At 42.3% G+C, this 13,143-nt stretch overlaps 1 protein-coding gene across 1 annotated transcript in view; it reads left to right on the top strand.

The window, feature by feature from the left end:
• Positions 1–10,107: 10,107 nt before the first annotated feature.
• The window catches only part of PTPN22 (protein tyrosine phosphatase non-receptor type 22), a 45,956-nt gene continuing 42,920 nt past the window's right edge, over positions 10,108–13,143 (top strand). Inside the window, exon 1 of the mRNA XM_066625249.1 lies at positions 10,108–10,194. Coding sequence (XP_066481346.1) covers positions 10,108–10,194 — 87 coding nt within the window. The remainder of the gene's footprint in view (positions 10,195–13,143) is intronic.

Raw genomic sequence — 13,143 nt, 5'->3', positions numbered from 1 at the left:
AGGGAGGGAAAGGGGAAATAAAAGGAGACTTAGAGATGGCAGAGAAATTGAATGAGTTCTTTGCATCTGTCTTCATGGCAGAAGACCTCGGGCAGATACCGCTGCCCGAACGGCCCCTCCTGACCAAGGAATTAAGTCAGATAGAGGTTAAAGGAGAAGATGTTTCAGACCTCTTTGATAAATTAAAGATCAATAAGTCACCGGGCCCTGATGGCATCCACCCAAGAGTTATTAAGGAATTGAAGAATGAAGTTGCTGATCCCTTGACTGAAATATGCAACTTGTCCCTCAAAACGGCCATGGTGCCAGAGGATTGGAGGATAGCAAATGTCACGACGATCTTTAAAAAGGGAAAGAGGGGGGACCTGGGAAACTATAGGCCGGTCAGCCTAACATCTATACCGGATAAGATGGTGGAATGCCTCATCAAAGATAGAATCTCAAAACACATAGATGAACAGGCCTTGCTGAGGAAGAATCAGCATGGCTTCTGTAAGGGTAAGTCTTGCCTCACAAACCTTTTAGAATTCTTTGAAAAGGTCAACAGGCATGTGGATGCGGGAGAACCCGTGGACATTATATATCTGGGCTTTCAGAAGGCGTTCGACATGGTCCCTCACCAAAGGCTACTGAAAAAACTCCACAGTCAGGGAATTAGAGGGCAAGTCCTCTCCTGGATTGAGACTTGGTTGAAGACCAGGAAACAGAGAGTGGGTGTCAATGGGCAATTTTCACAATGGAGAGAGGTGAAAAGCAGTGTGCCCCAAGGATCTGTCCTGGGACCGGTGCTTTTCAACCTCCTCATAAATGACCTGGAGACAGGATTGAGCAGTGAGGTGGCAAAGTTTGCAGACGACACCAAATTTTTCCGAGTGGTGAAGACCAGAAGTGATTGTGAGGAGCTCCAAACTGATTGTGAGGATTTCTCCAAACTGGCAGAATGGGCAGCAAAATGGCAGATGCATTTCAATGTAAGTAAGTGTAAAGTCATGCACATTTGGGCAAAAAATCAAAACTTCACATATAGGCTAATGGGTTCTGAGCTGTCTGTGACAGATCAGGAGAAAGATCTTGGGGTGGTGGTGGACAGGTCAATGAAAATGTCGATCCAATGTGTGGCAGCAGTAAAGAAGGCCAATTCTATGCTTGGGATCAATAGAAAAGGTATTGAGAACAAAACGGCTAATATTATAATGTCGTTGTACAAATCTATGGTAAGGCCACACCTGGAGTATTATGTCCAGTTCTGGTTGCCACATCTCAAAAAGGACATAGTGGAATGGAAAAGGTGCAAAAGGGAGCGACTAAGATGATTGCTGGGCTGGGGCACCTTCCTTATGAGGAAAGGCTACGGCGTTTGGGCCTCTTCAGCCTAGAAAAGAGATGCCTGATGAGGGACATGATTGAGACATACAAAATTATGCATGGGAAGGATAAAGTGGATAGAGAGATGCTCTTTACTCTCTCACATAACACCAGAACCAGGGGACATCCACGAGTGTTGGGAAAGTTAGGACAGACAAAAAAAAATATTTCTTTGCTCAGGTCTGTGGAACTCCTTACCACAGGATGTGGTGACGACATCTGGCCTGGATGTCTTTAAAAGGGGATTGGACATGTTTCTGGAGGAAAAACTCATTATGGGTTACAAGCCATGATGTGTATGTGCAACCTTCTGATTTTAGAAATGGGCTTTGTCAGAATGCCACTGCAAGGGAGGGCACCAGGATGCAGGTCTCTTGTTATCTGGTGTGCTCCCTGGGGCATTTGGTGGGCCGCTGTGAGATACAGGAAGCTGAACTAGATGGGCCTATGGCCTGATCCAATGGGGCTGTTCTTATGTTCTTATGGCCATGCGCTGCCCCAGCAATGGCTGTCACAAACAAGCCATCAGGCATGTTGTGGCTGCCAGGAGGGGAGAGACACTGGTGGGGAAGCCAGCGCCAGTTGGTGCTGGGCCTCCATGCCAGTTGGCCTGATAGGACCCAGGAGAGGTAAGGTTCCCTTTGAGCAGCGGAAAGGTGTTCCTGAGCCATGGGAGGGCAGAGAGAGGGCAAAACTGGATGGGGGAGGGCAGCCTAGTTGGTGTTTCAGGCCCAAGAGGGAGGCAAGGATGGTGGCAGAGGCTGTTGTAAAATCCTATCTCCCCCTCCCATATCTGAAAGCCCTACACAGGTTACTCGAATTGAGCTGGTGCAGATTCAGATAACCCCTTATAGGGCTACCTGGTCCTGGCACAGGGTAAGAGAATGGCCCTGCTAATTGGACAAAGACATCTTTTCAACCGATGCTCCTCTTGTATTTACAAGGGGAGAGTCACTGTCCCTCTTCACTCCAGCACAGTGTCTTTTCCAGTGACTGTTTGATGGTGTGTTTTCTGTACTTTTCTTAGATTGTGAGCCTTTTGGGGACAGGGAGCCATTTAAATTATTTCATTTTTTCTGTAAACTTTTTCTGTTATTTTTTTGTTATTGTTGTTGAAAAGTGGTATATAAATAGTCTTAATAATTTTGAAAGATTCCCCCCCCCCAAATCTGATATGTAATAATGTATTCTTAAAATTTGAGGGCTCATTTCCACATTCATTTGTATGACAAAGAAAACTGAAAAAACTATGTGCACAAAGTGTTGGGATCAAAGTGACCTGACCCTTCAAAATACTGTTTACGTCTATAGATGCTTAGACAAGAGCTTATACTTTCCATGTCTTGTGAGAAAAGAGCATAAACAGTGAAAACACAATATTTTGTCTATTTTCAAAATACTGTAGATAATTCTAACAGTGAAAAATGTATTATCATGCAAATTTGGGGGGGGGGGTAATACTATCCCTCAGGTTTACAAAAACCCCTTTACAAATTGGAATTGAAAAAAAATTCACAGTTAATATGTTCTTTATGAACTACTAAAGCTGTTTTTCCCATAATAGTTATTTGCAGAGTTCATGTTGAGAAATACTTACTAATCCTGCTTTTATATCAGTTGCATCTGTAAATATCTGCAAGAAATCTTTAACCTCACACCTCTGCCAATGGCCTAACTTAATGGCACCTCTCAGTCTCACCTCTTTTAGGTGACCCCTTTTTTTTCTGTTGCCAAGGTCATTGCAATAGCTCGTGTTGAAGGTTGAGCTTTTTCTGCATCTTTGTCCACAGCAACTAAAATGCAGATTGAGCTAAGTAGGAGGAATGAATTTATCTTAACACTTCCAAGTTCTATAGGTTCTCAGATTCAAAGTTCTATACATTTTTGGTATAATCAAGCAGTATCATTCTTGTAGGTGTTACATACTTTCCACTGTGGGGTACTGTTGAGCCTGGTTATGTATCTGAAACTATATTGTTTTCCTGAAAAAGAAAAGTCCTCAACATGTTAACATTTGTATTTGCAAACAGTTTCATACTTAATACGACCCCAGGTGCTTTATTTTTATGGTGTTTGGGGGGGGGATACTTGACCTCCAAAAGCAGATGGAAACACTAAATTCTGCTACTAACCAAAGACATGCTTGCTCAAGTATGACACTGACTTCAGTGAAACTTGCTCCCATTTACATTGCACAGGACTGCACCCTTAGTTCTTTTAGATGGAGTATGTTGCTGTACAACAGATTGTTAATGTCACTTTTGCAAGTATTCCTTAATGAACACCTCAGATTCATGCAGTAAAAATAAAGGCAATATACATTTTTAATATTCAAGATATAATGCACTGGGAGCTTTACCGGGGCTTCTTATGAGTAATTCAGGGATAATCACTAGTCATGCATATACTGTATGCAGATGAAGGTGATGACGTTTTGTGAATCCATTCTTGCTCTTTTTGGTCTTTCTATTACTGATGCAAATACAGGACTAATACTGGCTAAATGCAAGTCAGTCAGAGCGGATGGCAAGATCCTTTTTTATTTGCTTTACAATCCCAATTTGCCCTGGCAGGCCAGCAGACCTGCACTGCATCCAGGACAAGTTTGGGGCTGACTGTATGCCAGCCCAGGGCAAATAATTTCCCTTACTCCTGGTAACACCACAGCAGCCCCAATGGGGCTACTTGGATCCATGACACCTATAGAGGTGGTGCAAATCCAAGCAAGCCAGAGCTACCCCAGGCTGCCAGGGAACAGGGCTACAATCCAGCATAAATGCCGGATCCTGGCCTCACCTCCTGCTCCCTGCTCACCCACAGGCCCTTCCCCACCCCTAAATGCCTCCTCTCCACCCTCCCCACACACCCCAATTTCCCATGCCAGCCTGGAAGGGCCAGCGCAAATACATCCGTCCCAAGGCCTATGGCAGCGTGGGGAGGTCGGTGCATGTCCTCGCACTGGCCTCCCTGACACAAATGGAGGTGCAAACGTGCTTTATGGTCAACTCCAGGGATTTGCTCCAGCCTACGGGTGCTTTAGGATTGTGACCTTAGGATGATAGAGGCAATATGATACTTTTATTCAGTTTCAGTGTCACTGAAATCATTATACCAGCAAAGGGTTTGTCTATTCCACACCAATATGTTCCTGAATCATCTTCTACCAGTTGCTACATGGTCACCATGGTCTCCTGTTATCAATGAGCAACAATCTACTATTTTAATTCTGTTTCTCCGTGTTGCCTAAAATTTCACAAGACACTTGGGAACTTTCCCAGCACTAGTACTTTTTGGTAAATTTGTACCTTTTCATTTCATTGAGACAAGTTCGTAATCTTCTCTTGACCTACCTCAAGAAATGCTGAAAAATCATCTGTTAGAAAAACCATTATCTGTCAGATTGCAGAATCTTATGTGTTGAGTGGTTAATTCATATGAAAAACAAAGCATCAGCCTCCACCCTCTGCTACAGCAGCATGTTCTCCTCCTCCCAAGTGTCATCTGCTCTTTATGAATGAATCTGGAGACCGAAGGCCCAATCCTGAACCCCCTCAGCACTGGTACTGAGCTCCAGCGCCAGATGTTTCAAACATGCCACAAGGTACATCCGCAGCACCCAGAGAGGAGAAGCCACCAGTGCTGGGCCAGCATCAGTCAGTGCTAAGCCTCAGCACTGCATGAAGGGCTTGCCATTGATCCACCAGTACTGGCCAGCAATAAGTAGTTTCAGGGTGGGCAGGAGGTGGGGCAGGGGGAGAGGAGGAGGAGCCAACAGTGGACAAACAGACATGTCCCCAGGAGCTACTTGGAGTTTGTTTTCCCCCAAATACTGTAGGTCTGAAGAGAACCTGAAGATCTTTGTCAGGAAAGACAAGATCTTCATCGCTGCAGGTATCTGAGAAACTGAAAGCCTGACCCGGGGGGGGGGCGGGCTTTCTTCTCAGAGGAATCTAACCGTTTGTGACAGTATTGGGGGAGTGCAGTGATCTGCAATCAAGCTGCTGGCTCCGTGCTGAAATGCCATATGGAGAAAAAAAAAAGTGTGAAGTGTAAAGTTTAAGCTGGAAATTTAAGATAAGCAAGTGTTAATATTGTCCCCAGCTCTGACTGACTGATTTGGCTAAAACTCCTGGATAAATTGGAGGCATTAACGAGAGACTTTTTAAGGAGGTTGAAAGTGCTCTTTTTCTCTGTCGTGGAATAAATTGGTGGTGGATTATAATTACAGCTATAACTTGGATGTGAATTAAAATCCAGAATTATTCTTGGACATAATTGAATATAAATATAATTCTCATTAGATTTGAAAGAGCTTTGTTTTCTCTGCACCACAGACGGCGAGACTGTTTTCTTTCATTTTGTTTTTGTCTCCGTTAACCGCACTGGACTGTTATCTGCAAGAGGTATGTAAGGAATGTGGATGGCAGAGTAGTAATGATGTGGTGGAAGTGAGGAGAATAATATGTTGTGGACATCTAGTGGACTAGAGAGAAATTGCAAAATGGACTCTGTTCCAGAAATGTGGATACAGAAAATCTTGATTAATAGGAAGAGATTGCTTGTTATGGAGCGACAACAGCTGAATTGGTCCTCACAGATTCAAGCCAGTCTGGGGACTCTTTCCCAACAGATAGATGTCTGTAAGGAACAATTGGAAGATGTGAAGAAACAAGCAGAAGATAAACAAGGGAGTGAAAAAGCAGACAAGGAGGAAAATCAACAGGATGATCAACAGGACGAAGAAGAGGCACTGATGGAGATCAAGAAAGATAAGATGGACAGAGTAACAGGAGTGCACAAATCACAAAATTTGTTGGAACAAGAAGGAGAAAATATATCCCAGTTAACCGGAAGAATGAACATACCCTATATAAGAAAGTGTGGATTTATCAGATTCTGTTATAGAGATAAATTATTAAAGATATTACAGGAGAAAAAATGGAAAGTAAGAAAGAAAAAGAACCCTGAGGGGTAATCTGAGGATTAAAGAAAATTGGAAGATTTATTCAGCTAATAACAATGGCCCAAATTTATTTGAAGAAAAAAAAAAAGAATACGTATGAAATTGATAAATATGAATTAGAATGTATTAAAAAATATATAGCTGGAAATGTAAACGTGTGGAAGAATTGTTTTATATGTGGTTATTATGTCAAAGAAAAAAAGTGTAATTAGATTGGAGTTGAAATAGCTGAGATGATAATTTTGGTAATTAGATTATTTTGTTTTAGTATTAATGAGTAATTGAAGTTAGTTGATGCTTGGTAGAAAGTGAATATTTAGAAAAAATAGTATAGGGCATTAGGGAAAATTTATTGTATATTAAATAAATAAATGGATAAACCAATAAGAGGTAGAAATAGATGAGTAAGTAGATTAGGAGATATAGTATGATTAATTAGTAATGGTATATGGTATTTAGCACTCCTAAATGTATGTTATATGTTTGTATGTCTCTGTGTGTAAATAAATAAATAAATAAATAAATAAAAAGGGAGGTGGGGCAGGGGAAGGAACTGGGGCGGTAGGGGGTGGGATCCTGAACTCCGTGTCTGGCCAAAAAGACTAACACAGTCTCTCTCAAGTCTGGGCTGGCAAAGTAGCTGGAGCAAACTTGAGAAGCCGCATTGCAGTGCTTGGGGCTTTCCCCAGGGAGACCTCCAGTGGCTCTAGTGATGCCACTGGATGTAGTAGTAGCTGTTTTGGCGCTGTTGCACCTGGCAGAACATCCAGTTTCAGGACTGGGCTGAGTCTATCTTTTATCATAGGGTAGATTCATTCTGATAATATTCTGATGATATCTGATTCATTCTGATAATATAACCTTATTTCCACTAAGGATAATTGCCAGATTTGGAATCTATGGGCACCTTATAATGCTCCATAATTTGATAGTCAGAATATTATTGTATTGTATTATACAGTTTTGTTTTTTAACTTTGGAAAAATACATTGACCTGTGTTAAATTTTGATTATTTCATAGGCCCATCTAGTCCAGCTTCCTGTATCTCACAGCGGCCCACCAAATGCCCCAGGGAGCACACTAGATAACAAGAGACCTGCATCCTGGTGCCCTCCCTTGCATCTGGCATTCTAACATAGCCCATTTCTAAAATCAGGAGGTTGCACATACACATCATGGCTTGTACCCCACGCTGAGTAAAGAAATACTTTCTTTTGTCTGTCCTTACCCTCCCAACACTCAATTTTAGTGGATGTCCCCTGGTTCTGTTGTTATGTGAGAGTGTAAAGAGCACCTCTCTATCCACTTTATTCTTCCCCTGCATAATTTTGTTTGTCTCAATCATGTCCCCCTCAGGCATCTCTTTTCTAGGCTGAAGAGACCCAAATGCCATAGTCTTTCCTCATAAGGAAGGTGCCCCAGCCCCATAATCATCTTAGTCGCTCTCTTTTGCACCTTTTCCATTTCCACTATGTCCATTTTGAGATGCGGCGACCAGAACTGGACACAATACTCCAGGTGTGGCCTTACCATTGATTTGTACAAAGGCATTATAATATTAGCCGTTTTGTTCTCAATACCTTTTCTATTGATCTCAAGCTTAGAATTGGCCTTCTTTACTGCCACCGCACATTGGGTCGACACTTTCATCGACCTGTCCACCACCACCCCAAGATCTCCTGATCTGTCACAGACAGCTCAGAACCCATCGGCCTATATGTGAAGTTTTGATTTTTTGCCCCAATGTGCATGACTTTATGCTTACTGACACTGAAACGCATTTGGTCTCTGTTTTGTTTTGCTGTGCACAGGATGAGTTTGGGTGTAATTCCTAAGTGGAAGGGACTTACTGCTTGACACAATGAACCTAGTCCTGATTCACAGCTTGGCTCAATTTCAGAGGATAAGCAAAACTGAGGTCCAGCAAGTTTACTCATGATGCCAGCCATTAGTGGTGAATGATACCTGTCATTAGTGATACTATACCACAGTGATAAGGTAAGGTATAGAGTTCCCACTATATCATTAACATACAGCCTGTTTTTATGCAATTGAGGGTGCAATCCGAACCACATTTCCAGCACCAAGGTAAGGGCAATGCAGCTCTGAGGTAGGGGACAAGCATTCCCTTGCTTGAGGAAGCCTCCATGACTGCCACCCCACTGCAGGATGCAGCACCTGCCCCATTAGCACAGCTATGTCAATGTTGGTTAGGATTTGGGCCTAACAGTTTTAAAACAAGAGGTCACAGATTTTGGCTGCAATCCTAACCACACTTCCCTGAGAGTAAAACCCATTGAATGAAATAGGACTTACTTCTGAGTAGACCTGGTTAGGATTGTGCCCTTTGTAATGCAAAATGTAAGAATTTAAAACAGAGAAGGCAGAAATGGTAACACAGCATCAAAAAGTCAGGTATCTAGCCTTAAAGTGCCATCTTCATGTGATTGGGGGGGGGGGCCATTCTGTGTGCAAGATTCCAAAACCTCAATTTAACCATACCACCAGTTTGTATTTTGATCCTTCATGGGCTGAAGTGAAAATCTTTGGATACCTGAGGAACATTTCAAATAAGAACATTATTGGAATATTGTGATTAGATAGAATGTGTTTTTAAATTTTAATATGGATGTTTGAACCCTGAGTGGGACTGTGTTGCTATGCCTGGGAACATTCCCAACCACAGCAAATGTTGTCATATAGATAAGTACTTTCATGATCAAAGCCAACCTGGAGAAATAGACTTTCACCGCAAGCCTAGTCTTGTCTACTCAGATTTAAGCCCCACTGAATTCAAGGGAACTTACTACCAGGTAAGTGCACATAGACTTGCAGCCTTTGCCTTCTTTAGGTTCTCTCTGGATTATCTTATCAGTTTCTCATGTGGGAAATTCCATTTATTAGATATTAGCATATGCTAGTCAAGAAACAGATGGGAAAAATGCTTCTTTTTAGCTGCACAGCATTTTTAATCAAGCAAGAATGATGTTTAGGACTCTGTTTTTAGTTAACTTCCCCAAAGCAGTAATTAATTTAAGATCTTCTGGAGGGTACACATATATGTATGTGGGGACTACACTCCCAGCACAGTCACTCGCATAGCATGCATTCCAGGAACTGGCTAGTCTCTTACTCATTGACCCCTGTGTTACTTTAACATTCTAATATAAATGCCTGATTCTCAGTGACTTTCCAGAGTTTATCCCAGGCCATGTGAAAGGGCGGCAACGTCTGAGTAGTTGGAAGTTTTCTAGCAAAGTTTAGGACTGAGGCATAACTAATGCATTTTAGAAGCTACATCATCTCCTGGGAGATGAATGAATGAGGTGTCTTTGGTGAATTATATTGGCAAAGAACATTGATCTCATGAGCAGCCATAGAGAGAACCTGATGTGCCTTCACTGCTGCTGATTATTTTTTCAGAGGGGTTTTCCTAGTCATCAAGTGGACATTGTCTTCAGAGAACTACCTGGTGAGAATCTGGCCTTGAAAACAACAGCTGAGCAGAGAAGTAAGATCAAAGCAAAACACTTTCTCTTTTTGCAAAACATGTTATTTCCTTCCTGTAAAAGGAGGCACTAGGGCCCAGGGTGGAATAGTTCTCTTAATTTCTCCACAGTGGCTGCTACATACATACTAATTTCCTTTAAGTCTTATGACGAAGTAAGTAAACCACAAACTTCAACAGGAACCCTTCGCATTGGTTGTTTCCACTGTAGCATGCACTTGTCATGTCCAGCCTCCACTCTGGCAGTTCAACTTTGTCAGCTTCTACAACATGGATCAAAGAGAGATTCTCATCCAAAACCTGGAAAAGCTCCAAAGCAGAAAGCTCAACAGAGAAGAGTTCACAAGTGAATTTTTGGTAAGTGATCTATAGCAATTATATCTCAGTCTGGCTTAACTCTTGTAGGCAGACACGTTGACTTTTTGTAGCAAACTGTGGGACTTAATAGGATGATTAAATTTTCTAGTAGATCAGTAATTAGCTAAGGGAGAGAGTGGGAAGGTTTTTAATTGCTTGGCTGTTAGGGCTGCAATCCTGTATACACACACATACATAAGAATAAGTCCCATTCTCAGTACACATGTGTAGGATTACCTTGTAAGTGACTCTCCTGTTTCCCAACCAAGTCCTTCCTGTCTCTTCATGGGTCACTGTATTTACTGCAATATAGTGTGTGCAATACAGAAGCAATATTGCTTCTTGCTTAGTTCCTACTAAAATGGGTGTGTGTGGGGGGGGGGAGCAAGGCTTTAAGGACAGCATGAGTTAAAGAGATTTGGGCTGCAATACTATACGTACTTATGTGGAAGTAAGCCCCATTGAACTCAGCAGCACTTACTTCTGAGTAGATATGCCTAGGATTACAGTGACAGAATGTAAAGTGAACTCTAGTTCATTTTGTAGATGTGTGCTGAGGTCTGTTTTGTTTTTACTTAACCAGCATTGGGGGGCATTTCTCCCCTCTTCTTATGCTCTAGAAAATTAAGAGAAGAGAGGATCTTGGAGAAGCTTAAACCCTTGCAGGGTCAAGGGCAAACACCATGTCAAACCAGCATGATTCTTGAGGTCACCAGAGTATGAAGCAGAAATATCATAATAGAGATAACAAGGTAGAGAGGTTGGCAGTTTGCTTAATTTACACAACAATAATCAGGGCTTTAGGGGTTAGCCAGGTGGTGCACTGCAGTTGCTGGAGGGTCTACCCACCCAACTCCTGAACACTAATGGCTGACACATGGCACTGTCAGCCATGGAGGTGGGAGGGTCCAGGGTCAGTATTTGCCCACAGCAACCTAGCCCAGGGGCAAAGACCAACCCTGGCACCTCCCACCTCCATTGCACTGAGGATAGTACGGCAATTTGTCAGTAGTCCAAATAAAGCAAAAGATTTTAAAAATACTGTGTTCTTGGCACCTCAGAAGTTTATTAGAGGGTCCTTCATGCGAAGATCAGTTAGGAGGCAAATCTCCCTGAAAACTAGCTTGTCTGCCCTTATGGTCCCCTCAACATGCAGCCACAGTGGAATGTTGGGCATATGTCAGTTCATGTGGGTCAAAAGCTAAGCTCAAGTAGCCTTGCCAGCACTCATACAAACTAAATGTGCACTCTGGAATACTTAATCAAATCCTTGGCTGACAAATTGATGTTGGGAGTGAGCAGAGCACCTTTAGGGTGTTGTGGGGAGAAAGAGAGTTGACTCTGCACTGCAGTAAGTAATAAAAAAGGAATCTTGTAACTGAAATTAGGATTCTTCCAGATATTAAAGTGTTAGGAATTAGATTTGTTCTCAAAGGCAAAAGGCTATTTGGTTTCCTTTTAGCAATTTAGGACAAAGGCTATTCACTAGACTGAACTCTGTGTACTGATTTTGCCAGAGTTCTGTGTGCTGTGCCCACAGGGGCAGAAGAAGCCTGCTCAGAATGGCAGGAGAGAACATATTTAACAGTGAAGATGGAGACTTTCACAAGTTACTTTAAATTGGCTTTTTTGTTTCCTTTTCCATTTTCCATGCTTTTATTTCATGTGAAAAACTTTCATTGGCTAGGACGTATGTTCCATTTTACGGTTGTGTTCTTTTTTTTTCTAAAATATTGCATTAATAACACTTATTCCTGACTCATACCAGATTTAAAAGCATATTTAGCTTGGCTTGTGAAAATGCCCAAAGAGCTTTTGGTGTGAAATAGTTTTTCTTCTCCTTTCCACCCTGCAAGCAGGCAGGCCTGCCAGCCAGACACACCTGACAAGGTCCCCTTGCAACATAGGAAGTTGTGGAAAGTTGATAGGAAAAAGGAGATATGTCTTTTCCTCACTATAATTAGGTCCTCCTATGTTGTCCTGAATGGTACTGATGTTATTCCTCCATACATTTATTTCTAAGAATCAAGACAACATTCATCCCAAACTTGTACCATTTTTCCCCCCATTGTCATCCTGCTTTGTGTTGGTTTTTTCCCAAGGACTCATGTATCTTGATTTTCCTATGCTATGATAGCATGAAGCTTTCTTATGGAAACTGACTAGTATTCATGTTTTATGTGGTTTGGGGTTATCACTGGTGGTATGGAACCTTGGCTCTGACATCAGTTTGCCCTCCTACTACCCACCATTGAAACTGACATGGTGGAGGAGAACCTTTCAGTTTCCTCTACCTTTGAAATTGCAAAACCAAATGATTGCCATACACATTCACATGTGCCTTCTTTTTAAAAATCTCTTCTATCCCCCACCCATCTCCATCATCAAAATAGTAGCCTCAGCAAAGAAAAGCCCTTTGCCATGAGAATGAGAGAAGGGGTGAATTCCTATCAAGGTTGATGGTGAACAGCAGGGGTGGTGAGTGGTGACAATTCCAAGCAAGTGTGGCAGCCCTGTCCTAGGGACAGCTCCAGAAAGCACTTAACTGGTGCAGCACATAAGCTCAGTTCAGAGGCAACAAAGTTCCTGCCAAGGGACTTCCTTGATGGCTACAATTCCAAACTTGTTCTTGGCTGAAAAGGCAGAATTATTTGCAAAACCGATGCGGGGGGAAAAATCTCTGCCTCTTGTCATCATATGGAGTTGGGCTGATGCTTCCAGGTATGGTCTCTCAGTTGCTCTTATCAGAGAGTGGACCCTGCCTCTCTTTCTTAGCAGCTCTGATATCTGGGGCAAAATGCTTGCAGGTGACAATTTAAAAGTTGTTGTTTTTAGTATAGGGGGGCAATTGCCACAGATCAGGGCAAAGGACTAGTAGATTGGACAGAATTGTCCTTTTTGAGGAGTTGTCACCCACTGTCTCTGAGACCTTGTCTTTTCAAGCACAAG

The sequence above is a fragment of the Tiliqua scincoides genome, chromosome 4 (assembly GCF_035046505.1).
Source record: "Tiliqua scincoides isolate rTilSci1 chromosome 4, rTilSci1.hap2, whole genome shotgun sequence".
NCBI classification, from domain to species: Eukaryota; Metazoa; Chordata; class Lepidosauria; order Squamata; family Scincidae; genus Tiliqua; species Tiliqua scincoides.
This window is presented reverse-complemented; position numbering and strand designations above follow the sequence as displayed.